The 27,349-nt window shown below is 44.1% G+C and overlaps 2 protein-coding genes across 5 annotated transcripts in view; one reads left to right on the top strand and one right to left on the bottom strand.

Moving 5' to 3' along the window:
* LOC137301031 (tumor necrosis factor receptor superfamily member 5-like) overlaps positions 1 to 19,170 on the bottom strand; it is a 49,087-nt gene extending 29,917 nt beyond the window's left edge. Inside the window, exons 1-5 of one of the 4 annotated variants that reach the window (XM_067970387.1) lie at positions 18,860 to 19,170; positions 12,896 to 13,041; positions 11,571 to 11,661; positions 8,647 to 8,795; positions 4,287 to 4,312 (exon numbers count right to left, since the gene is read on the bottom strand). In XM_067970387.1, coding sequence (XP_067826488.1) covers positions 4,287 to 4,312; positions 8,647 to 8,795; positions 11,571 to 11,661; positions 12,896 to 12,911 — 282 coding nt within the window. In that variant the 5' untranslated portion in view covers positions 12,912 to 13,041; positions 18,860 to 19,170. Of the gene's footprint in view, positions 1 to 4,286; positions 4,313 to 8,646; positions 8,796 to 11,570; positions 11,662 to 12,895; positions 13,042 to 17,258; positions 17,310 to 18,859 lie in introns of those variants that run through there. The other 3 variants (XM_067970388.1, XM_067970391.1, XM_067970390.1) reach the window with 3 other exon arrangements.
* Positions 18,934 to 27,349, top strand: part of c32h1orf127 (chromosome 32 C1orf127 homolog) — an 81,602-nt gene continuing 73,186 nt past the window's right edge. The window contains exon 1 of the mRNA XM_067970386.1: positions 18,934 to 19,552. Coding sequence (XP_067826487.1) covers positions 19,530 to 19,552 — 23 coding nt within the window. The 5' untranslated portion in view covers positions 18,934 to 19,529. The remainder of the gene's footprint in view (positions 19,553 to 27,349) is intronic.

Here is a 27,349-nt window from a genome sequence, read left to right as displayed (position 1 = left end):
CGGCCAACTTGTTCCTGTACTCTTCCAAGTTGCCTTCAATCTCCTTGACCATCGTCAGTGCATTGGAAAGATCACCCTGCAGTTTTGCAGATCTTTCCACCTGTTTATCCATGGATTGCCTCCTTTGACCTTCAGTCACCTCTTGCTTCCTTTGAAGAGCTAAAACTTCTTTAACATGGGTCTGCTAGTAGGTTTCGCAAGTGAACTGGAGCCTCTGTTTTGAGGTCAGCTCTGCAATCACGGTGTCCAACAGTTGCACCTCCTGCGCCAGCTGGTTCCTCTCTCTCTCGTTGTCTCTCTAGGTCTTCAATGCCCATCTGATTACCTTCCATAACCTGAATCTGTTTAGTGAGCATCTCTAGTTCAGCTTCCTTCAATGTCTCATACTGCATAACAGAAGCCTTCTCATTGCACATCCTTTCCGCCTCTTCCTTCAGCGCAGCCACTTGTTGGAACTTACTCTCTTTTTTGGCTTCCACCTCTCTCTCAAAACTGAGCATCACGTCCTCTTTGGTCCTCAGGACTTTCTCGAGGGTCTCCCACTTCCAGCGGAGGTCAAGGACAACTTGCTGGGCCTCCTGCTCTTTACTTTGCGAGTCTTCTGCCAGCTGATACCTCAGTTTCTTCTCCTCCTCCAGCTCCACTTCCTTTTGCATCAAGGAGTTGTGGAGCTTCACGATCTCCACGTTCAACGTGTCGAGCTGCCCAGTCAGCCTTTCATAGGAACAGGAATAGGCCATTTAGCCCTATGAGTCTGTTCAACCATTCAATGAGATCATGGCGGATCTGTGACCTAACTCCATATACCCGCCTTAGCCCCATATCCCTTAATACCTTTAGTTAGCTAAAATATCTATCAATCTCAGATTTAAAATTAACTACCGAGCCAGCATCAACTAGCATTTGCGGAATATAATTCCAAACTTCCACCACCCTTTGCATGTAGAAGTGTTTCCTAACTTCACTCCTGAAAGTTCTGGCTCTAATTTTTAGACTATGTCCCTTGGCCTAGACTCCCCAACCAGCAGATATAGTTTCTCTCTATCCACCCCATCAGTTCCCCTTAATAGCTTGAAAACTTTGATCAAATTATCCCTCAATCTTCTGAACTCTAGGGAATACAACCCCTGTTTGTGTAATCTCGCCTCGTAATTTAACCCTTGGAGTCCAGGTATCATTCTAGTAAATCTATGCTGCACTCCCTCCAAGGCCAATATATCCTTCCTAAGGTGCAGTGCCCAGAATTGAACACAGTATTCCAGGTATGGTCTAACAGGGCTTTGTATAGCTGTAGCATAACTTTTATCGCCTTGTATTTTAGTCCTCTAGATATAAAGGCCAGCATACCATTAGCATTTTTGATTATTTTCTGTACCTGTCTATGACATTTTAATGATCTATTTACATGGACCCCTAAGTCTCTTTGGACCTCCACTGTTTTGAGCTTTTCACCATTTAGAAAGTACTCTGATCTATCCTTTTTAGGTCCACAGTGGATGACCTCACACTTGCCTACATTGAAATCCTCTTGCCTACATTGAGATCCTCTTGCCACAGTTTAATCTATTAATCTCTCTGGAATTTTATGCTTCCATCTACACTGCTTACAATGCTGCCTATCTTTGTGTCATCGGCAAACTTGGATATGTGGCTCTCCATCCAGTCATCTAAAGTCATTAATACAGTGAATAGTTAAGGCCCCAACACAGATCCCCGTGGGATACCACTAGTCACATCTTGCCAGTTTGAGTACCTGCCCATTATTCAGGCTCCTCCTGAACCCACGCAGCTTGCTCGAGCAGCTCCTTCTGATCCACGATATCGTGGACTGACTGCTGGCGACGGTCACTGTTAGCTGGCTTTTCTCTTTCTTGTGAAGTGCCTTTGTGGCCTGCATGTTGGCAAACAGGTGGAGCTTGGCATCCTCAATGCCCTGCAGCTCGTCAGCCTGCTCCACCAGGCGGGTCCTCATCCCCTCTACCTGCTGCTCCAGAGCTCGCTTCGCCTTCTCCAGCTTGTGCATACTCTTGCTCACTTAGTCCTCGGAGCTCATCAGTTCTCCATCTTGGCCTGGTGCTGCTTATTGAGGCTCTCGAGCTCCTCATGTAGCTCGTGGACTTATCTAACCAGCGCCCGTCTCTTCTCGTCGTTCGTCAACTGAGCCTGCAGGGAGACCACCTGCCGCTCCAGCTTCAGCCTCTTCTCTTTCTCCTCCTGGCGCAGCTCCTGGGTGTCCTTTAGGTGGGACTCCAAACTTCACACCTCCTTGGCCAGTTTGATGGCTTTGGACTTGGCCATCCCCAGACCTCCGGCGGTGTCTTCCAGTTCGGCCTGCAATTTGAGGACCTAATCCAGGCCGTTTTCCTCCTGACTTACCAAATAGCCACATGTCACTGATCACTCCCTCATCCTGGGGAAAGCCACGACTGTTTTGGTTAGGAATGGACTTCCTAGACCTTCCACTGCGACCCTTTCTGGACTTCCGCATCTCCTCAGAATGGGCGGGAGTCTCCTGAAAAATTCCAGGAAGTTCCTTCCTCAGCTCACTCTACTGGCCTCCACTACGGTACCGTCAGTGATTTTGTGATTGTACTTATCCTTAAACGCCTTAATGTCAGCCACCGTGATTTTTCCACAGAGCAGTTCCCAGAACTCGTCCCCCATCATGATTCTGTTTTAGGACATCGGCTTCTTTATCCACAAGTACCTTGTTTATCGTACACCGCACGTTGTTCCCGGTGATTCAGCACCACATACCCTTTACCCTGGGATTCTTGCTGGGCATCAAGGATCAGGAACCGATTGGTCCTCTCGAGCTCATAACATTTCCTCAAGCGTTTTCTCCATATTGGGTTGGTCTCTTTCTTTCCCTCTTTGAGGGTCCTACCTTCTTGTAATCTTCTTCATACGATTAACGATAGTCCTTGACCAATTCGTACTTCAAAACACTTCTCTTTTAATTCACTCCACACAGTCACACAACAGTACCGTTGGCAATGCCTAGTATATTTTCCCAGTCCCAGGCTCTTTCAGCTGTCTGCAGCTGCTCTCAACTGCCTTTCAGCTCATCAGCTTCTTTCAGGTCCCACGGTCCCAAAGCCCCAGCTGCCTTCCAGCTTCCTCTTCAGGGGCTCTGCTCAGGGAGCCCTGTTTCAGCCCAGTTTCTCTTGTGCCTCACCCTTTTACTCTCACCTGACTGGGGAAGTTCTCCATTCATTCCAACCTCAAAGGTGAGGATCCTTAAAAGGACAATACCCCTCCTCTTAAAGGGGCAGTTTCTTAAAAGGGTCATACTCTTATTCGGGGATCAGGGCCCTCAGTTATCCTGCTAGAATAGCCATAAGCTATGGACATTTCTAGATTCAGGTGTTTTAATTACATAGGCAGATATGGGCAGAGTGGGTCCCCAGTTTGGTGACATCATGCTGATGACAACTTCTCTGCTTACTACATTAAACCTGTGCTGTGACAATCAGATATTGCAGCAATATATTTAAACTAGCAGCATAACTGGCTAAAATTCCCAATTCTACTAAGAAGGAATTCAATTGTGTAACAGCTAACAAGTTAAACAAAGCGAATGGTTGAAAGGAATGATAAAAAACTAACAAGAAGGCAATGGCTTAAAGGAAGTGTAAATAAATAGCATATATACTTCCCTACATTAATTACTCAAAATTTGTAAAAAAATATTTTTAATGATGTCATGGATTTGTTTAAAGACTGTGGTTCCCACACCAACAGTGGATCCCCTTTCTACAATGCCATTGGACACTTTAGTCCCAAGTATCTAAGTCTAACAGCCTCAGATGATGTGCACACAGTATGGAGTTGATATATAGCCTGCTAGTTTTCAGACAGCATCAGTAATCTATCATCTATGTTAAAAAGTAGCACCTAAAATCATAAACTTAACTAAATGAAGGAATGGAGACAGCGAGAGAGTACTTCTGTTAAATTAATTTACAACAAAAGACAATAGCAGTCATAGACCTAGGCTGTCTACCTTCCCCTACCCTGGTGGATCGGAGTGGGGGAGGGGGCGGCAGGTAGACTTGTACACTTGTACATAAAATTTTTAAGTAAATCTGCTGATCTTAGTAATTGAAAGGATGTAAAACTCATTACCAGGGAGCTTTTGTCTGTTGGCTAAATCAAGTTGTTTCATATAATTATAAGGAAAACATTTTTAATAACAATAGATTCATCTGACTTGAATCATTTGAACCATGGGTAAAATGCTACATTCACTGGTAATAGAATGATTGAATATAATGTATTCCTACCTTTTTGATCTCTCCTTTTCTGGTACCTGATAATGTAAGAATAATGTAAATACATTTCTGGAAGGAATCTGCAGGATTTATATGTATGTTTTTCACTTTTACTGATACTAGCTTTATATTTCCAATTTTTAAAAAAAATTCAAATTCTCAAACTGCGATGGTGGGATTTGAACACACATTCTCTGGATTATTAGTCCAGACCTCAAGATACATGTCTCAGGACTCAGCAATTCTTTGCTATTTCCTAAGTCCCTGCTACACCCAGGCCAACTTTCCTTCACCTAGGAAATTTGTTTTTGCTCATCCTGTCCCCGATTAAAGTGTCCTTTTTACCTTTCTAACTACCATGGTTGTTTCAACAGTGATCTTCTTGCGCATGCTACACACTCATCTGACATCGCCGTGGATATTTCCAGTGCCTTTAATATGGGTCTGACCCACTGCCTTTCTAAACAAGCTACTACATAATCTTCCTCCAAAGGTGTATTCATGGTAAGTAGTTTCCTTTTAAATTGCTTGAATTGCACTATAGTTGATAGCTTGGCTCATCCTCTGACTTTTCTTCCATCAATTCAGGAGTTCACCAGAGCTCTGTTCCCTCTCCCATTCTGTTCATTCTCCAGATTAACAACCTATTCGACTCATCATCCAAACCGATCCACTATTTTGCTGGCAATCAATTCTACATTCAGCTTCCCTCAGGTCCTACATCTTCAGTGCATGTCACCTTTATCCCTTTTGCAGCATTATGGATCAATCACTATATATTGATCTCCTGCATGCCTTTAGCTGGAACCAATGGAGATCTTGCTTCTTTTGATCTTTCAAAGACAATTTCTTGGTGTCTCTTAAAAGTCCAACCAAGGTCCCAGATGCCCCAACCAACAATTGCCACCTATCCCAACTTAGTTGTGCTTCATCTTTTCACATTTTTAACTTTATTGGCCAGAATTTACTGGGAAAATAAAGGTGAGTTTAATGCGCACGCCATTATTAGTGTGTAAATAGCCCAGCAATTTGTGGTGAGGAAGAAATACCTCATGAATTGCGAATCGCCACAAATTGCTGGATGGTTTGCGCCACTCCACCACCTGAAAACGGAAGCTCGCCGTCAACCTCCCTGTAAGTTTCAAGAAATTCCTGCATTTGCGCTGTTAAAACGCAGTAAGTTACGGCTGGTACTAAACAATGTAAGGACCCTTTTAATGACGAGATTTATGTTCCTGCAATACCAGTCAACTGCTCCGGCCCAGAAAAGGAACAATTAAAACTGTGGCGTCTCATTCCTGTAGGTAGCAAATTGTTCCTAGAGGTTTAAAATTTTCTCCTTTTTTTCTCTCTCTCATAATCCAATCTTTCTTTCCCTTTCTTTATTTCTCTTTCTGTATCTAATTTGACTCTAATTCAACCTATCTCCTTCACCGTCATTCCTCTGTTTCTTTCTCTATCCTTAAATCTCATTGGTTAAGGAGATAGACTGTTGGTCCTGTCGTTCACCAAGGTCCCAGATGGCCTGCTGACCTCGCCACGCCCTGATCAGCTTGCATTTACAGCAACTTGCAACGCAAAAGTTTTTCAAGCTAAAGGGTGCGGTAAAAAAAAATCTAACAAACAGGACACATCTCGAGATGCCCAGCTTCTGCAAATTTTGGGTCATTATTTCCTTTGATCCCCAATGGAATGCCTTCATGACAACTGCAAAAGTTGCCTTCAAAAAGTCTTGTTTCCTCTTTCATGCCAAATATTTATTTCCTCTTCAACCTATAAAGCTCAAGAACACCCAAGTCTTGAATTATGCTCCCATATGCACTGCAGCAACTCACTATGCTTGCTACAAAAAGCACTTTCCAGCCTTGTGACTTCTACCATCAAGAAGGGTAACAGCAGCAATATCATGGGAATACCATCAACTCTAAGCTTCTCTCCAAGTTACACACTATCCAGAACTGTACATCTATTGACATTCCTTCATCACTGCTGAGTCAAAATCTTGGAACACCCTACCTACCACCATGGCCCTTCCTCTAATAACCTAAAATATACAAAAATCTACAAGATACATTAAACAAAATAAGAAATTGTCCCATCAGCAAAAAAATTCAGGAACAGGAACTGAGTATAATAACTGCTCTTCCATCCACAAGATTACAGTGCAGAAAAATGGTTCCACTTTGCAGCTGTTGTTCCATGCAAGAGACCTGCATGGTATTTAACAGAATCATAAATTCTACCGACTCAATGCTGACCTTTGCAAAACAAAAGCATTAATATGCTTTTGCTGAGAAACTCCACTATCATTAATTATAACAAAAATATTAGAAATTTCTGGTAACTATTTCATAAGTCAGGAAAGGTGGAGATGATGCCACATTTTTCAAACCATGACACACGTTGTAAAGCATCAGCCCCCGATTTCAACTTGGGGCAGGAATCAGGTAGGCGAGGGCTGAGGTGGGTGGCAACCGTCCTGACCTCAGCAGCGTATGGCTCATCTGTATGCCTCCGGACAGTTTCTTGCCCGAAACCAGCAGGAACCAACAGCTGGGCAGTAGGCAGGGGTGCAATGTCGGGCAGCAGAAAAGTCATAACCACTTCCACCTCAGTCCCATGGTTAAAATAGTAGTGGGGCACCAATAACATCATTTGCATCTTTAAAGAAGGACCCCACCAGTTTCCAATGGGTGTCCTTCTTGCCTGGTCAGAAGAGGTGGTTAAAATTGAAGCCTGCACGAGACAGTGGAACATCGGCAGGCGAGTTTCCCCGGTTGACTTTGACTGCCTGCCCACCCGGTTTCCATCGGGCGGGCAGGGTTAAAGTCATCATTGCATTGTAAAGCATGCCATTTGCTAACTAAACATGCTCCTATGGCAGCCTTACAGCTACATTCCTTTTTCTAATGAATGTTGTAGAAAATGAGTTAGTTTAGCAAAGATGTCCAAACCTGGAGTTTCCACATGACATGTGTGTATTAGATTAATGTACGAGCATATAATGCTCTAATTTATTTAAATTAAATATACCTTTCAATTTGTAATGTACAAAATTAAATTCTTCAGTAAATACTTGAAAAATGTTATTTCTAATTTGATTGAAGTATAAATGATTTACCGAACTGCTTCTACTAAATTCCCATCTGTCAGCTCAGCAGCAACATTGGGGCTGAATGAATTCACTCTATTGTTGTCAGTTTTGAACTAGTCTGGCTGCTAGTCATCTGTATCCCTTTCTGTGACAAGTTACTCTATCCAGTGCTTCCTTAGCATTTTGTTCCATGGACCTCTGTATGTAGGGCCATGAAAGGTACCGTGTGTAAGATGAAAGGCAACGTCCCTGTATTTCTTTCTTTTGGCGTTATCTTCTGCTTCTTTGCACTGGTTGTTAATCCAGTTGTTCTCATCTCTCAGCTTTAAGCATTATTTCTTTAGTTAACCTGTTGTATTCTGGTCTCATATTGGGATCTGCTTCATGTTCGCTTTAAGCTTTCTTTGGTTTTTTTTGGTAAAGGTGAGTTTCACTATGATGGACACAGGCTTTTAATGTCCGGAAAGGAAGATGGTATGCATCAGGAGTAGTATTAGCATTAAAACCAGCTGCAAGTCAAGCACTCATGTCTTTCAATCTCATATCCCCACATATGTTAATGGGTAGATTCAGAGTAAAAATTGGAGCAGTCACAATCATTCATGTATATGCACCAACAACAGTCGCATCTGATGAAGCGATAGATAACTTCTGTAAAGATGTCCAAATGTTAACAGAAGAAGCTCCAAGACAAGACATGTTGTTGATAATGGGAGACATCAACGTGAACTGGGATCTAACTAGATTGTATCGGATGGAGCTATAAGAAAGTTTGGATTTGGTGCGGAAAATAAAATATGAGAACAGTTACTTTCGTTCTGCCTAAGTAACAATCTGAATGTGGCGAACACACTTTTCTATCAAAGAAAGCCACAATAAAAGTGGACTTGGTTGTCACCTGATGGGCAGACAAGAAATATGATTGATTTCATCAATGTGATTAGAAGATGGAAATCCAGTGTCCTTTGCGGCCGATGTCGGCTCTGATCCTAAATTAGTTTTGGCATAAGTAAGGTTGAGAGTGAGAGCTGCTGGAAAGGCATTTAAAACAAAAATCTGGGATCTGGAGGAATTGAAAGAAGCTGACTTCAAAAACAAGTACAAAGATGATGTACAGAGGCACATTGTACCTGCAATAACTGATGAACGGGATGTAGAAGAGACGTGGAACATGATCAAAAATGGAATACTAATTTTATTGAACACAATTATTCAAAAACAACTGTGTAAAAACATACAGCAAATAGTCTTTCTGAACGTACTGAATAAACTGCATACCTGAAAATGGCAGTTTGCGTTCTTCACACCAACCACGTATGTAGTCCATGGAAATGTCAATCAATATTGTCACAAGTGAAACATGTACAATTACAGCCACCGTGTTCAGTTTTTCTGCATTGAATGGAACTCGGACCATCTCCTGATATCTGGGAAAAGTGATTAGCACAAAGATTTACATAGTTCTACTACTCAGTCAGATACTCCAATAATCACTGTGAAATGTCCCCTGCATGAAATTATAAGAAACCTAATTAAAGAAATATCAATATATTTTCATGATTCAACACTGGGATTCTCCCTTTGGTTATATACAGTCAGCATGGATTTGTTAAGGGACGGTCGTGTCTAACTAACTTGATTGAACTTTTTGAGAAGGTAATAAGGAGGGTTGATGAGAGTAGTGCGTTTGAAGTTGTCTAAATGGATTTTAGCCAGGCTTTTGACAAGGTCCCACATGGCAGACTGGTCAGTAAAGTAAAAGCCCATGGGATCCAAGGGAAAGTGGCAAGTTGAATCCAAAATTGGCTCGGTGGCAGGAAGCAAAGGGTAATGGTCAACGGCTGTTTTTGTGATTGGAAGGCTGTTTCCAGTGGGGTTCTGTAAGGCTAAGTACTAGGTCCCTTGCTTTTTGTAGTATATATCAATGATTTAGTCTTAAAAGTAGGGGGCATGATTAAGAAATTTGCAGATGATACAAAAATTTGCCGTGTGGTTGACAGTGAGGTAGAAAGCTGTAGACTGCAGGAAGATATTAATGGACTGGTCAGGTGGGCAGAAAAGTGGCAAATGGAATTCAATCCGGAGAAGTGTGAGGTAATGCATTTGGGGAGGGCAAACAAGGCAAGGGAATACACAGTAAATGGGAGGATACTGTGAAGTATAGAGGAACAGAGGGACCTCGCAGTGCATGTCCACAGATCCCTGAAGGTAGCAGGACAGGTAAATAAGGTGGTTAAGAAGGCATATGGGATACTTTCCTTTATTAGCCGAGGCATAGCATATAAGAGCTGGGAGGTTATGCTAGAACTGTATAAAACACTAGTTAGGCCACAGCTAGAGTACTGCGTACAGTTCTGGTCACCACATTACAGGAAAGATGTGATTGCACCAGAGAGGATACAGAGGAGATTTATGAGGATGTTGCCAGGACTGGAGAATTTTAGCTATGAGGATAGATTGAATAGGCTGGGGTTGTTTTCCTTGGAACAGAGGAGGCTGAGGGGAAATTTAATTGAGGTGTATAAAATTATGAAGGGCCTAGATATAGTGGATAGGGAGGACCTATTTCCCTTAGCAGAGAGGTCAATAACCAGGGGCCATAGATTTAAAGTAATTGGTAGAAGGATTAGAGGGGAGTTGAGGAGAAATTTTTTCACCCAGAGGGTGGTGGGCGTCTGGAACTCTGCCTGAAAGGGTGGTAGAGGCAGAAACCCTCATCGCATTTAAATAGTACTTGGATGTGCACTTGAAGTGACGTAACCTACAAGGATACGGACCAAGAGCCGGAAAGTGGGATTAGGCTGGATAGCTCTTTTTCGGCCAGCATAGACACAATGGGTTGAATGGCCTTCTTCTGTGCCATAAATTTTTATGGTTCTATATTTCTTTTAAGTATTTCGACTTCAAAAAACGCTTTAATAGGGAGCTCAAAGGGTGGCATTTTGCCACTTCTGCTACACGCTACTGTTCTCAGATTCTAGCAAAGCACAGTGCATCGTTCTCAGCTAGGAGGCTAGCTAACCTATAAAACCTACATTTGCTGGCTCCAAGATGATTCCCTTTTCACCAGTTTCTCTGTTGCTCTCCATGTTTCCCAGGGTTCTGCACTTTTTCACTGCTTCTCACCTGCACCTTAAGTGAGAGTATTTTGGTGAGATGAAACTATTGAGAAGTGCACAGAGGACACAGAGAAACAGGAGAGGGATACAGGCTATGGGTAATATGATTTATTTTAGATAGGAACACTTGGGGGTCAATTTTAGGATGGCCGAGACGGTGTGTTGGGGCTCGTAAAATCGGGGAATCCCGGAGCAGGTCCGGAGCCTGGCTCCATTTTTTGATTACTAGTAACATAAGTAACAGCAGTAAGCCAGATTTTTAGAATTCACTATATGTCAGCTTACAAGAGTGCTATCACTGAGTCAAACTAACACTTAAATGTAAGTAGCATAGCATAATGGGAATTTGGTGCTAAAAAAACTTGAATTATCAGACTATCTGAATTAAGCAGTAAACTGTATATCTAAGGATATGATGTGGAGATGCCGGTGATGGACTGGGGTTGACAATTGTAAACAATTTTACAACACCAAGTTATAGTCCAGCAATTTTATTTTAAATTCACAAGCTTTCGGAGGCTTCCCCCTTCGTCAGGTGAACGATGTGAAATGAAGTCCTCGAAATGAAATTTCATTTCGAGGACTTCATTTCACATCGTTCACCTGACGAAGGGGGAAGCCTCCGAAAGCTTGTGAATTTAAAATAAAATTGCTGGACTATAACTTGGTGTTGTAAAATTGTTTACAATTATCTAAGGATAGCTAGTGAGCCTGCCGCTGAGGGTCATGCAGATATTTTTTCCCCAAAAAGATATAAATAAATTGAACCATCACTGATCATTAGGTGGCTTACATTTTGTGCACCTGAGTAGAGTTGTTAGCGTCACAGCAAATTCAGTTTTGAAGATGAGAATTGTACACTGCACTGTACAAAGATACATAGTGAAAACATTTCTTCCACAAATTTTGATGAAAATGAAAACAAAATAGATCAACTGCTACTCAAGATGCTTTTCAAAGGGACAAAAATAAACTTGGTATTACATTAGAACTTGGGCAACTCAGTAATTTACTTATCATTTAGAAACATCAGCCAACTGCAGAGGAAGAAAATTTATTCTGGATCCCTTTTGAAGTACTTACTTAATCCTTTGTCCACACACTGTTATAGGTGAGTTACTGCTGGAGTCTGATCCATGCCATCTCGCCTTCAAATCTGGATTTTTGATACTTGCTGCAGGGAAATAACAAGGAAAGTCAAGAACAAAAAATGCCATTTGGCCCACTGAAACTTCTTGCTCTGGTATCTAAGCTCTCCCTTCATAGCACGCAGCTGCAATGAGAATGTTTCTAATAGTTTTGCCACACTACCCTATCCAGCAAATTATTCAAAGCATTTAACACTATGAATTTTTAAAAAACGTCTTATGTCAGTTTTAAATTCACTTTTCACTAACTTATGTTGTCTGGTGTTCCTGGTTTATGTTAAAATATTCTGGCATTATCTAGCGTGTACCATTAGTATTCTTTATATACCCTGATCAGATCCCCTCCTAACCATGTTCTTTTCACTCTGTAGAGCTACAGTTGTTCTAATCCCTTTTACATTTCAGATCATCCTTGTAGCTCTTTTCTCCACCTCCCAAAGTATGAATATTTTCTTGAGGTATGGCAATGAGAATTGAATACAATACTCCAAATGGGATCTGATTTGCTTTACAATGGACTATAGCATAAGATCTGGAAATTTAAGCACCAATTTTAACTCAGTGCGGGAATTGGGTGGTGGGACGCAGAGTGGGCAGCAATCCCCCATGACACTGTCAGCATAAGGCCATTTTAACTCCTGGTCCTCATTAACATTTGAAGGATGGGCTGCCCTCCAATCGCCTGCAGAGTCGGACAGCACATAACCTGCCCACATTTACCAACTATACTTAAAGCAGGGATGCATGTCTTAAAGCAAGGTTGCATCCCTCACTTTCATCTTTGTTGGAAGAACATTGGAAAAGGTTGTGGCAGCACAGATGAGTTGAAGGGTTGCCCTCACTTTTCTGATGCCTCCCTGGAGTTCCTAGCGAAGAAAATCAGAGCCAGGAGGGATGTCCTCTTCTCAGCACCCGCAGGAGCATTCCAAGGCCACTGTCAAGCAGGCCTGGATAGAGGTGGCTGATGTGGTCAGTGCCAACACCATCACCCCAGGACCTGGGTTCAATGCAGAAAGGGACGTTTTACAACGTGAAAGGCGCTATATAAATGCAAGTTGTTGTTGTTTAGTGATCTCACAAGAGCAGCAAGGGTGAGTACACCTCTTCACTTTTCTCAACAACACCTCACGTCACTCCTCTCAACCCTTACCATACCATTCTCAACTATTTCCTCCCCTCCATCACATTCTTCAACATACAATCACAAGGACACACTGTTGCTCATTCATGTGCCTATATATGTACTATAAATGTACTCACTGTTGCTCAAGTTCATTTTTCAAACATAGAAAGAACAAATTTTGGCATAGCAGTACTTTTTCTAAGCGTAAAGTAGTAATACTTTACAAAATATAATAATTTTGTATACAATCCTGTCCAGTTCTTCACCTGAAGAAATCCAGCTTCTGAAATAAAGGAAAAAATACATCAGACCATAACCCCGATTATATGAACATACGAAAATGTCAGACTGGAACAGACCAGCTGGTCCATAGACTGTCCCATACAGTTGTGATGCCTTATGCTTCAGGTCAAGAAACTCCTACCTCCTAGGTACCATGTAGGATCCTGGGAGAGGCAAAAAACCAGATCAAAAACCCAAGGACAATTAGGCAGGAAAAAATTGGAAAATTCCTCTTTGATCCCCTCTAGGTGCCTGAAACTAGTCCAGGAGACCACATTGACCATGACACATTAATTGGTACCTAGCTTTTGTATGATGCAATCTAGCTTTCTCTTGAAGGTACATAAGAAGGTGATGGGTGGGTCTTCTGCTTGAACTGCTGCAGTCCTTGTGGTGATGGTACTGGTAATGGTGTTAGGTAGGGAATTCCAGGATACTGACCCAGCTACAATGAAGGAAGAAAAATATATGTCCAACTCAGGATTGTGTATGACTTGAAGGGGAACTTGGATGTGATGGGGTTCCCACGACATTGCTCTTCTTGTTCTTCTCAGTGATAGAGGTTGTAGGGGAGGGAGGTGCTGTTCAAATAACCGTAGATTGTACATACTACAGCCGAGCAGAACCGATGATGGAGTGGTGAACATTGAGTCCAGTCTGATCAAGCGAATCGCTGTACTGGAATGGTGCTGAGCTACTTGAGCATTGTTGCAGCTGTACCCATCCAGGCGAGTGGATATTCCAACACACTCCTGACTTGGGCCTTGTAGATAATGGAAACATTATGAGGATGTAGAGGTGAGCCACTCATCACACAATACCCATTCTCTGCCCTGCTCTTTAAGGTGCCAGCCTTGGCTCAGTGATAGCACTCTTGCCTCCCAGTCAGAACGTCGTGGGTTCAAGCTCCACTCCAAAGTCTTGAGCGCGTAATCTAGGCTGGCACTTCAGTGTAATACTGAGGGAGTGCTGCACTGTCGGAGGTGTCTTTTGGATGAGACGTTATATCAAGGCCACGTCTATCCTCTCACTTGGGTGTAAAAGATCCCATGGCACTATTCGGAGAAGAGCAGGAGAGTTCTCTCGGTGTCCTGGCCAATATCGATTCCTCCACCGACACCTAAAAACAGATGATCTGGTCATTTGTTTCATTGCTGTTTGCGGGACCTTGCTGTGTGCAAATTGGTTGTTGCATTTCCCACATTACATCTGTGACTACTTCAAAAGTACTCAATTGGCTGTAAAGCACTTTGAGACATCCCGTGGTTGTGAAAGGCGCTATATAAATGCAAATTGATTCTTTCTCTTGGAGTCAGTGTTGATATGGCTGGTCCAGTTCATTCTGGTCAATGGCGACCCCAAGATATTGATGGTGGGGGACTTGGTGATGGTGGTGTCACTGAAGGTCAAGGGGAGATGGCTGGGTTTTCTCTTGTTTTGAGATGGCCATTATCTGACATTTATGTGGCATAAATGTTACTTGCCACTCGTCAGCCCAAGCCTGGATACTGCTGCAAGCTGGCATGGACTACTTCATTATGGTTACACAACTCCTCTGATAATAGAATGTCTGAGAATGCAGCAGGCAGGGATCTATTTTATCTGAAGTTGTTCCTTCTTAGGAGTTCTCATATCTGCCTTGCAGCTAGCAATGGTTCACCTCCGGATCTTCAGCTCGCTCAGCCCTTTCAGGGTGCCTGGCTGGACTGGGCCACCTTGCCTATCTTCATCAAGTTCCATTAGATTAACTCCCTTTCTAAGGGCAAGATTATGCAGCACACAGCAAGCCACAATGGTCCTGGAGACCCTCACAGGATTATATTGGAGGATACTGCCCAATTGGTCCGGGCACATGAATCTTCGTTTTAGGATGTCAATGATCTGTTCCACAGCTATCCTAATAGCATTACGCACCCAATTATATGTAGAGAGAAGTGACAAATTAAAATTTAAGGCATAACCCATTAGAAGTTCTGATAAAGGTTTACGCCCAAATGTTGGCTTGTTGCTTCTCCCCACAGATGCTGCGTGACTTGATAATTGTTTCCAGCATTTTTTATCTGTTTCAGATTTCCAGAATCTGCAGTATTTTTTTTTACGTAAGTTATCTGTTCCAAAGTTCCACAGTGGGGACTTCAGCCACTCCTTAACTGGTAACTTTTATCAACAAGTGCCACCATCCCTGGTTTGGGATGATGAACAGTCCTGGTATCCATGACTATCTTTAAATGAATGCATCATGGAAGGGCGCTGGGTATCAGGCTGTTCATACACAAAATGTGCTTGGCTTTGCATGCAAACTGTGTACTCAAAGTTTGCTGTTGACGTAATGAAATTCAATAAGGGAGTATGTATTCCCACATAGCACAGCAACAGTCCCCTAGACCTGGGGAAATCCTGCCACTCTGTAAAAATGTTATACCTCTTTCCTGTTGACATTCGCTGGAAAGGGTATGCTGATAGGGTTAGATGAAGTAGGGAGGGAGGAGGCTCGTCTAGAGCATAAACCCCGGCACGGGCCTGTTTCATCTGCTCCAGCTGCAGTCGTTGGCAGTCGATGTCGGGGAGGAGCTCTGAGAGGTGAAGGGCCAGCAAGCCTCGCTCTTCGCCTCCGAGACCTCAAAGATCATCTTCCGATTCAGAGTCCGCCCTGTGGATCAGGACGAGAAGTGCTCACGCTTCTTCTCCCAGAAGCTGTACAGAGAGACCTCTGTGATCAGCAGCCTGAAGAAGGAAGACGGTTCGGTGACATATTCGCAGGCCGACATACTGAGGATCAGCAAGTCCTTTTATGCCAGGCTGTGTGACGCGAAGCCCACAGACAGCACAGCCTCCCAGTCCTTCCTGTCCTCTATCATGGAAGTTTTAGAGGACCGCGTGCAGGAGAGTATGGATCAGCTGCTGACTTTGGACGAGCTGACAAAGGCCGTCCAGTCCTCGAGAAGAGTAGAACTCCCATAAGCGATGGCTTACCGGTTGAGTTGTACTTGGCTCTGTGGGACTGGATAAGCCCAGACTTACTGCAAGTGTACGGGGGTATGCTTCTGGCAGGCAGTATGTCACAGTCCATGAGGAAAGACATCATCACCCTCATGTACAAGCGGAAGGGGCAGAGGGAAGGGATCAGAAATTGGTGACCCATTTCATTGCTAAATGTTGACTACAAGATTCTGTCTAAGGCCATCACCAACAGGCTTGAGTCTGCACTGGAGCTGGTGATCCACCCTGATCAGACCTACGCTGTACCTGGCAGGAAGATCTCTGATAGTCATGCACTGCTCAGGGATACGATCGCCTATGTGCAGAACGGGGGGTGAACACCTGCCTCATCAGCTTGGACCAGGAGAAGGTCTTCCACAGAATATCCCATACGTTTAAGATGGGATATTCGGGTGCTCTCCAAAATGGGGTTTGGGGAGGCAATCGCGATTGGATCTGACTGCTCTCACACGGACATCAATGGTGGGAGTCGGAGAGCTTTCCGATCAGATCTGGAGTCAAGCACGGCTATCTTCTCTCTGCGGTCTGGATCGTATGTTGTATCAAGCCGTTTGCCGCGGCCATCGGGGGGGGGGGGGGGGTTGCGACGATCCCAGGCAGTGGAGGGTCTCAGGTCAAGGCTTCCCTGTACAAGGACGACATCAACATCTTTTGCTCCGATCAGTGGTCGGTACACAGACTGATGGGCATCTGCAACCAGTTAGAGCTGGTTTCGGGGGCCAGAGTGAACTGCAGTAAGAGCCATGTTCTTTGGTAGGAGGGAGACCCGATCCTTTGTCCCCTTCATCGTCAGGTCTGACTACCCAAGGTGCTGGGGATCTGTTTCGGGGGACCCCAGGCCTGCACCAAGAACTGGGAGGAACCAAGGCCAAACAGAAGCTTGGTGTGTTTTTGGGAGGGGGGCGCTCAGTCTCCATGGTTGGCAGGAACCTGGTGATAAGGTGTGAGGTGCTCGTGGCGCTGCTTTGTGTGGCCAAGATCTGGCCCATTCCCCACAGCTCTGCCGTCACAGTCACCCGGGCCATCTTCTACTTTGTCTGGAGGTCAAAGGTAGAACGCATCCACAGGGATGCCATGCACAAGCCTACAGACAAAGTGGAGGGAGGGTGCCCCGATGCCGCCCTGATCCTGATAGCCACCTTTGTGTGTGGCTACCTCAGGATACGTGTAAGGCCCCAGTACACAAACACCAAGTGTCACTACATGCTGAGGTTCTACCTGTCCACCACACTGAGAAGACTGGGTCTGGCCACGCTGGCCAAGCAGACGCAGGACGTCCCGTCCAGCTGGATCGTACCCCACTACCTGTCCCAACTACAGAAGTTCCGGAAGAGGAACCCCTTTGACCACGAGGCCGTCAGACAGTAGTTGGCACGGAACATTCTGGGAGCCCTGCAAGGAAAGGAGAGAGTGGATCAGATTGGGCAGTTCCCCGACCAGACAGTCGAAGCCATTTAGCAGAACGTCTGGTTGCTGGAACTGACCAACAAGCACCAGGATGTAGCCTGGATGGTCGTGAGAAGAGCCCTCCCAGTGTGGTCCTTCCAACATGCACTGAATCTCAGTGCCACCGCAAGCTGCCCTCGAGGTTGCGGTGGGGACAAGACCGTTGTCCACCTCCTGATGAACTGCCCCTTCGCGTAGGTGTGGAGATACATTCGTATCTGTCCCGGTTCATCCCCAACAGCTCAGTAACACAGGACTCTGTGCTCTACGGCTGTCCCGGGACACACACCGAGACAGATATTAACTGCTGCTGGAAGACCATCAACTCGGTGAAGGAAGCCCTTTGGTCCGCCTGAAATTTAATGGTCTTCCAGCTGAAGGAGCTGTCCATGACAGAGTGTTGCCGACTGACACACTCCAAGGTCCAGGAGTACATGCTGCGGGACGCCCTCAAGCAAGGTGAGGCCTACACAAAGGCTCTATGGGGAAAGGCCACCATGTAAGGCCATCCCACCTTATATTGTACAGCATGTACCATAAAATATGTACTGTGTTTTAAATTGCAATATTGGAACATATTGTGTATGATCCCTTTTGTATTGTTTTTGAATTGTATCGCCTTGAAATTGTGATATTTACATTGAACTGTGTGTATATCTTTACATTTTATGAAATAAAGTATATTTTGAAATTTTAAAAAATGTCCTGTTTCTGTGCTGTACATTCTATGAGATAAACTGGGAAGCTCGCTATTGAAAATTCAGGCGCATACTGCATGATTTTGCAACGATTTAAATTAATGGTTAGAAAATCATGTATACGGTGTGCCTGAATTTTTGCTACGTGCTACCAGCATAGGAGAGTTCAATTGGAAAACAACCTCTTGGATTCAATTCACTGCGGAAAGCAAGAACTGCGACTTTTTCAGAACAATCAGAGTTGGTGCAGCCGCTGAAATGATTTAGGACCATTTCTATAACTTGAATCTCTGGATTGTAACGTTGGATTTTTCAAAAATCAGGATTTAGTAACATCGAAACAGTCGATTAAAAACGGCCCAACCGACAGACTGTGGGATTGTCGACACGTCCACAGCCGCCAGAGGCCGCTGATTAATATAATATTTAAAGAAAACGCCGCCTTAATTAAAAATCGAGTCAACAATAATCCTTCCTTCTGGCTGCGCTCTCCTCCATCTCTCACAGGATAAAACAACATTTCCAGAATTATTTGTCCAAAGGTCTGTCTCCTTATTGTAAACAATTTCTAAAGACGTGGCAGGAAGAGCCCGCCCGAACCAGGCCCCGGGTCAGAGTCCGCGCTGTAACCGACAGTTTGCGCAGTAATCGGAGCGTTTACACCGATTTACTCACCGGAGAGTTCATCCCCCCCCCCGAAGGGTTAAGAAATCCGGGCTATGCCCGCGGTGAAAACGCCGCTTTGCTGTCGTTACTCCGGACTCGATATCAATCTCGTTTCGATTACAACGGGAAAGCTCCGAATTACTTTTGGTTTCGATGATGATCACGTCCCTTTGCGTGACGCCTCCACACAGGCTCAGCACGCGGAACAAAGATTTCCCCCCTCCCCGGTACTGAGGTTTAGGGGATAGTGGCATGACTTGGCACTGAGTGGCACCGGGCAGGCAGGCAGGTCTCATAAAAGCTCCCAAGTTTTGAAACTTGGGCGCATCCTCCTCAAGATAGGGAGGAGGTCCCGCTAGGACAATATCAGAAGTTAGAAACTAAATCAAAAAACAGGACCTCATGGGTGGTCAGCTTGGGATTACTTCCTGAGCCACTTGCAAATTGGCATCGGGATAGACAGATCAGGAAGGTGAATGCGTGGCTGAACGACTGGTGTGGGATGGAGGGGTCCCACTTCATGGGACACTGGCACCGCGACAGGAAGGAGCTGTGCTGCTGGGACGGGCTCTACCTGAATCGGAATATCGGAATGGGACCAATGTCCTAGCGGAAAGGATAAACAGGGCTGAAAGATCTGGTGTAAATAACATAAGTCTGAAGATGAAAGAGGTAGGAGATGAGAGTAAAGGTCGGACCAAGGTAAGCAATAAGGGTAACATAAACGGTCGGAGAACAAATACAGTTATAGAACATACGCACAAAATGACTTAAAAATAAAGTGAGGGAATAATTAATAAAAAACAAATTAAATTGTCTGTATAGCAAAGTGCACAGCATCCGAAACAAAATGGGGGAACTGGAGGCAATAATTTGTAGTGAGGAGCCAGATGTAGTAGGTATAACTGAACATGGCTACGTAAAGAACAGGACTGGCAGTTAAATATTGCAGGATATAATGTATTTAGAAAGCATAGGGAAGGAAGAAGGGGGGATGGGGTAGCTGTACTAATTAGAGACAACATAATGGCAATAGAAAAAAGAGACATAAGTAATATTAAGATAGAAACAGAATCCATGTGGATTGAGACAAGGGATAAGAAGGGCATGATCATGTTAATAGGTATATTCTACAGACCACCTAATAGTGGAAGGGAAGTGGAGGAAGAAATACTTCAGCAAATCTATGAAATGAGTAAAAAAACATTGAATAATGATGGGAGATTTCAACTACCTCCAAATAAACTAGCAAGAAGATGTAGGGGAAGGAGGATGGAGTTTTTATAGTGTGTACAGGACTCCTTTCTTACCCAGTATGTGAGAAGCCCAACAAGAGAGGAATCACTGCTGGATCTAATAATGGGAAATGAACCAGAGCAGATATAAGAGAAGTAAGTGTAGGGGAACATCTAGGCAAATCTAGGTTTAAAATAATGATTGAGAAAGGCATAAGTAAGATAAATACCAAATAGATTGGAAAAAAAACTAATTTTGAGGGGATGAGAATGGAACTAGGGAAGGAAAAATGGAAAAGAAAAATTGACAGACAAAGAGATAGAACAGCAGTGGGAAATATTTAAAATGGTGATCAATAGAGTTCAGGAGAAATATATTCCTCTAAAAAACAGAACAAACTAGCCAATAATGTAATACCATGGATGAATAAAGAGATAAGGGTAAAATTCAAACTAGAGTAAAAGGCAGACTCTAAGTATATAGACAATAAAGGAGAGGATGACAAAAGGGAATACGAAGAGGTTAGGAAAGAAGTCAAAAAACAATTAAGAAAACAAAGCGGAACTACGAAATTAAATTATCAAGGAATATAAAAAGAAATAATAAATTATTCTACAGACACATAAATAACAAAAGAAAAATCAGAATAAGGATAGGGTCACTAAGAGATGCACAAGATAAACTCACAGGTAATGACAGCAAAATGGCAGAAATATTGAACTGTTACTTTACCTCAATATTTACCAGGGAGACTAACAAGGTGGCCATGACATTAGAAGACGAGAACAAAAACAATTTAAAGATATTTAAGATAGAAAGGGGGGAGATAATTGATTAACTAATCAAACTTAAGAGAGGATACAACCCCTGGTCCGGATGGATTGCATCCGCACATATTAAAAGATGCTAGGGAAGAGATAGCAGAGGCATTATTACATATATATAAAAAAATTATTAGGAAAGGGAGTAATACCAGATGACTTTTTTTATTCGTTCATGGAATGTGGGCGGCGCTGGCAAGGCCAGCATTTTTTGCCCATCCCTAAATGCCCTGGCGGACAACTAATGTGATTCCTATTTTTAAAGAGGGATATAGAACAAGTCCAGGGAACAATAGGCCAGTTAGTTTAATGTGGGTGGTAGGAAAGATAATTGAATCTTTACTCAAAGATGTAATAGAAAAACTTCTAGAAAACTAAAATATTATAAAGAGTAGTCAGCATGGATTTCAGAAAGGAAAATCACGCTTGACCAACCTTATTGAATTCTTTGAAGAAATAACAGAAAGAGTAAACAAGGGTAATGCAGTGGATATGATATATTTGGATTTTCAAAAGGCCTTCGATAAGGTACTGCATTGTAGACACATGACTAAGGTCAGAGCATGTGGAGTCGGGACAGATGGCAGAATGGATAGCAAGCTGGCTACAAAACAGAGAATAGGGGTTAAGGTTAGCTACTCAGACTGGCAAAAGTGGGAAGTGGTGTTCCACAGGGATCGGTGCTGGGACTGCTGTCGTTCACAATTTACATTAATGATTTAAATTCGGGAATCGGAAATTTCAAAATTTGCGGACGACACCAAATTGGGGGGTGTAGTTAATACAAAGGAAGAATGTGTCAAAATGCAAAAAGACATTAATAAACTTGCAGAAAGGGCATGTAATTGGCAAATGAATTTCAATGTAGATAAGTGTGATATGGTGCATATTAATAGGAAGAATAAGGAGACCACATCCTGCTTGGATAATAAGAGTCTAAATGGGGTACAGGAGCAAAGGGATCTTGGGGTACAGATACACAAATCATTAAAAGTAACGACGCAGGTTAATAAGGCCATAAAAAAGGCAAACCAAGCACTGGGGTTCATTTCTAGAGGGATAGAATTGAAAAGCAGAGAAGTTATGTTAAACTTGTGTAGAACTTTGGTTAGACCACACTTGGAGTACTGTGCACAGTTCTGGTCTCCATATTATAAAAAGGACATAAAGGCATTGGAGAAGGTGCGAAAAAGATTCACAAGGATGATACTGGAACTGAGAGGATATACTTATCAGGAAAGGCTGAACAGGCTGGGGCTCTTTTCTCTAGAAAAGAGAAGGCTGAGGATGACCTGATAGTGGTCTTTAAGATAATGAAAGGTTTTGATAGGGTAGACGTAGAGAAAATGTTTCCAAAATTAGAGGTCATAAATATAAAATAGTCGCTAATAAATCCAATAGGGAATTCAGGAGAAACTTCTTTACCCAAAGTGGTAAGTAGGTGGAATGTGCTACCACAAGGAGTAGTTGAGGCAAATAGCATAGGTGCATTTAAAGGGAAGCTAGATAAGCACATGAGGGAGAAAGGAATAGAAGGATATGCTGATAGGGTTGGATGAAGTAGGGAGGGAGGAAGCTCGTGTGCAGCATAAACGCCGGCATAGACCATTTGGGCCAAATGTCCTGTTTCTCTGCTATAGACTCAATGTAAGTGCTTTCCAGATATACAGCGTTCATTTGAAATGGGCATTTCGGAGGAGACCAAAAGGACTGGTTTATTGGATGGCTCTCTCCTCCATTTTGGGTCACCTTCTATGGCAGTATGGTTTCCAACGCCCAATCTGTGAATCACACCAATTAAAAAACAAGGCAATTTTTCAACAACTCGCATTTATATATTGCCTTTTAAGTCAGACAATGTCCCAAGGCACTTTATAGATGTGTGAGGAAAATGGTCGCTGAGCCCAAGAAGGATTGATTAGGAGGAGTGACAAAAAGCTGGGTCGGTGGGGGGGTCCTAAAAGAGGAGAGAGAGGTTTAGGTTGGGAGTTCCAGAGAGTGGGATTTAGGAAGCTTTACGCTTGGTTGCCAGTGATGGGATGAAGGAATGGAAGGTGCACAAGAGACTGATGTCAGAGGGATAAAGAGTTCAGCAGAAAGGCACCATTCTAATTTTCCAATTTTTTTGTAGATTTTTAAATTTTCAGTTTCTCTGAGTGGATAGCTGATGGTGTTAGAGAATGGAATATGGTTCTTCTGTTTACAGTATTCAGAGACCAGATACTCAGGAGATCCAACCATTGCTGGACACCAGAGAAAGCTGATCTTTCTCTTCAGCTTCACAAGAGCACCCTCCACTGGATTACAGATAGTTCAAATGATGAGAGTGTCTGCCCTTGACATCAAGGCAGCATTTGACCGAGTGTGGCACCAAGGAGCCCCAGTAAAATTGAAGTCAATGGGAATCAGGGGGAAAACTCTCCAGTGGCTGGAGTCATACGTAGCACAAAGGAAGATGGTAGTGGTTGTTGGAGGCCAATCAGCTCATCCCCAGGACATTGCTGCAGGAGTTCCTCAGGGCAGTGTCCTTGGCCCAATCATCTTCAGCTGCTTCATCAATGACCTTCCCTCCATCATAAGGTCAGAAATGGGGATGTTCGCTGATGATTGCACAGTGTTCAGTTCCATTCGCAACCCCTCAAATAATGAAGCAGTATGAGCCCGCATGCAGTAAGACCTGGACAACATCCAGGCTTGGACTCATAAGTGGCAAGTAACATTCGCGGCAGACAAGTGCCAGGCAATGACCATCTTCAACAAGAGAGAGTCTAACCACCCCCCCCCCCTTGACATTCAACGCCATTACCATCGCCGAATCCCCCACCATCAACATCCTGGGGGTCACCATTGACCAGAAACTTAACTGGACCAGCCATATAAATACTGTGGCTACAAGAGCAGGTCAGAGGCTGGGTATTCTGCGGTGAGTGACTCACCTCCTGACTCCCCAAAGCCTTTCCACCATCTCCAAGGCACAAGTCAGGAGTGTGATGGAATACTCTCCACTTGCCTGGATGAGTGCAGCTCCAACAACACTCAAGAAGCTTGACACCATCCAGGACAAAGCAGCCCGCTTGATTGGCACCCCATCCACTACCCTAAACATTCACTCCCTTCACCACCAGCACACTGTGCCCTGCAGCAACTCGCCAAGGCTTCTTCGACAGCACCTCCCAAACCCACGACCTCTACCACCTAGAAGGACAAGAGCAGCAGGTACCTGGGAACAACACCACCTGCACGTTCCCCTCCAAGTCACACACCATCCCGACTTGGAAATATATCGCCGTTCCTTCATCATCGCTGGGCCAAAATCCTGGAACTCCCTTCCTAACAACACTGTGGAAGAACCTTCACCACACGGACTGCAGCAATTCAAGAAGGCGGCTCACCACCACCTTCTCAAGGGCAATTAGGGATGGGCAATAAATGCCGGCCTCGTCAGCGACGCCCACATCCCATGAACGAATAAAAAAAAAATTAAAACAACTCTCTGAGGTGAATTTAATAAATATATTTTGTAAGAGGAAAATACATCTGAATTGCAACAAAAATATATTCTCTTTTCCTTGTTCACGATAAAAGTCCCTCCACAATTTCCCTATTCAACAATTGGGGAATTTGATGAGTTTTATTGTCATATGCCAGTCAAACTAATCTGATAATCGAAGAGTTAAGATGAAACGGAAAATTCTCGACAGTGGTGTTGCCATTGCTAATACCGCACCCTGGAAGGCGATGGTTCTTTGTCGGGCAAATTCGGTGAGGCTGTGCTCCTGGGGAGGAGTGTCGCTCGACAGGAATGCGGCTCACAGAGAGATCAGTTAAACGAGAACTGATTCTGCGAGCCGCAGTCCCGTTAAGTGACGTTCCCTGCCAGGAGCTCAGCATCACTGAATATGCCCTAATAAATTTAAATGGGAATGGACCAAACACAGATTAGGTGATTGCTTTGCTGCATACTTCTGTTCTGTCCACAAATACAACTCTGAGCTCTGTGTCCCACTCTGACCCCTCTGTCCTCGGCCTTCTGTACTGTAAATTCTATGTCTATGTCATAACATGAGCTGAATTGTGATTAGTAATCGCTAACTTTAACTTACATGCAACAGATGCTGAAAGTGAAGTGAATGTGAAATTGCATTTTTAAAAAAAATCTCCCACCTCCAGAATTAGCAAAAAGAAATTGTTAAAAAAATGTAGATAGTTTTTCTGCAATCTTATCTTCCCTGTATCCAGGCTGCAAGATGTGACGTGATGCTACTTATCTTTTTATGCAATAAAATACGTTTATATCATATTTCAATGAGTAAATGGTCTACAGATCACGTTATTTTAGAATTGCCATTTAGACCACAGACTGAACTTTTAAACCTCATTTGGACTATGAAAATTTTGCTGTGACTAGTGCCAGGGAATGAGAACTTCCCCTTTCAATGATGCGCATGTGTGCGCGCCACCAACCTTGCTGCACATACACACCGCACTGCCGTTCACTAATAACACGGCCCGAAGGCCAAGCACCAAAAATGCAGCCGATGCAGAGCCCAGGGGAGGCAGAAGCATGGGGGTGGGGGGGGGCGGTGCGGGGGAAGCAGGCACACAGAGGAAGTGGGGGAGAAGCAGGAGCACGGAGGAGAGGGGGAGAGGGGCAGGAGGAGGGGGGCGGGGGGAGAGCAGCGGGGAGAGAGCACGAGCACAGTGGGGGAAGAGCAGGAGCACGGAGGAGGCGGGGAAGAATAGGAGTGGGAGGGGAGCGGGGGGGAGATCAGGAGCAGGGGGGAGAGAGCAGGCGCACGGGGTGGGGGGAGGGCAGGAGCATGGAGGAAGCGGGGAAGAATAGGAGTGGGAGGGGAGCGGGGGGGAGAGCAGGAGCAGGGGGGAGAGAGCTGGAGCACGGGGGGGTGGGTGGGGAAGGGCAGGAGCATGGAGGAGGCGGGGAAGAGCAGGTGCACGGTAGAGATGGGGAAGAGCCACACAGAAGTCATGGGAAGGAAATCTTGACAGAAATCGAGGTGGCCAGTTACATCGAATTACATTGAGTCTACAGAACAGAGACAGGCCATTCAGCCCAACTGATCTGTGCCAGTGTTTATGCTCCACACGAGCTTCCTCCCTCCCTACTTCATCTAACCCTATCAGCATACCCTTCTATTCTTTTCTCCCTTGTGTGCTTATCTAGCTTCCTTTTAAATGTATCTATGCTATTTACCTCAACTACTCCTTGTGATGGTGCGTTCCACATTTTTACCACTCTTTGGCAAAGATGTTTCTCCTGAATTCCCTATTGGATTTATTAGTGACTATTTTATATTTATGACCTCTAGTTTTGGACTCCCCCACAAGTGGAAACATTTTCTCTACGTCTACCCTATCAAACCCTTTCATTATCTTAAAGACCTCTGGAGTTTTGGCTGAGGTGCCCTACCTACTTCACTTGCCAGACCACCACCCAGAAGTGGGTTGTTTTCATAAGGAAAGTCCAGGCTTTTATATCAGAGGAAGTTATGAACAGTCTGCTGCTCAGACCACACCTTGACTCCCTTGTGCAGTGCTGGTCACTGAGGCACAAGGGAGATACTGATGTGCTGTGGCCAGTGCAGAGAAAAGCCACAAGGAGGATCACTATTATAGGAGGAATCAACATAGATTCAAATGTAGGAATGATATCAAGAAATCATACTTAACACAGAGGGATCAACACTTGATTCAAGGCGAGCCAAATGGCCTTGCTCATCCATAGTTATCTTGTGATCTCTTTTTCTGAATGAAGAAAAGGAGCAATGGAAGGTGGATGAGCAGCATTCATAGATACACATAACCCAACTGGCAGAGCAACTGTAGGAGTGAAGAGGAGGCACTGTGCAGTTTGTGTTGCCTGCAATTCCCAACAGCTGTCACCTGTATGCCTGAAGATACTGTGAGTTATTTGCAGCTGTGGAGTAGAAGGCAATGCTGCTGTCCGTTGGCCCCATACCTATCTGCCATCTTTCTCGCAACTCCATGTTTGAACCTCTACAATCAGGTTTCGTTCCTAATCATAGTCAATAGTGACATCCACTGTGACTGTGGCCGTGGTGCACTATCACTCCTCATCTTTTTTTCAAAAGTTTTTAAACACGCTTAACCACACCATCCTTTTTCAATGGCTCTCCTCTGTTGTCCAGCTGAGTGGGAATGCCCTTGATTTGTTCCACTATTACCTATCCAGTCGTAGCCAGAGAATCTCCTGCAATGGCTTCTCTTCTTTCCCCCGCAACATTATCTCTGGAGTCCCCCATGGATCTATCCTTGGCCCCATCCTATTTCTCATCTACATGCAGCCCCTTGGCGACATCATCCGAAAACATGATGTCAGGTTCCATATGTATACTGACGACACCCAGCTTTACCTCACGACCACCACCTCTCTCAACCCCTCCATTGCCTCTTTGTTGTCAGA

Source organism: Heptranchias perlo, chromosome 32 (assembly GCF_035084215.1).
Source record: "Heptranchias perlo isolate sHepPer1 chromosome 32, sHepPer1.hap1, whole genome shotgun sequence".
In the NCBI taxonomy this organism is placed as follows: domain Eukaryota; kingdom Metazoa; phylum Chordata; class Chondrichthyes; order Hexanchiformes; family Hexanchidae; genus Heptranchias; species Heptranchias perlo.
The sequence above is the reverse complement of the archived record's forward strand: the minus strand, read 5'-3'. Positions and strand labels throughout refer to the sequence as shown.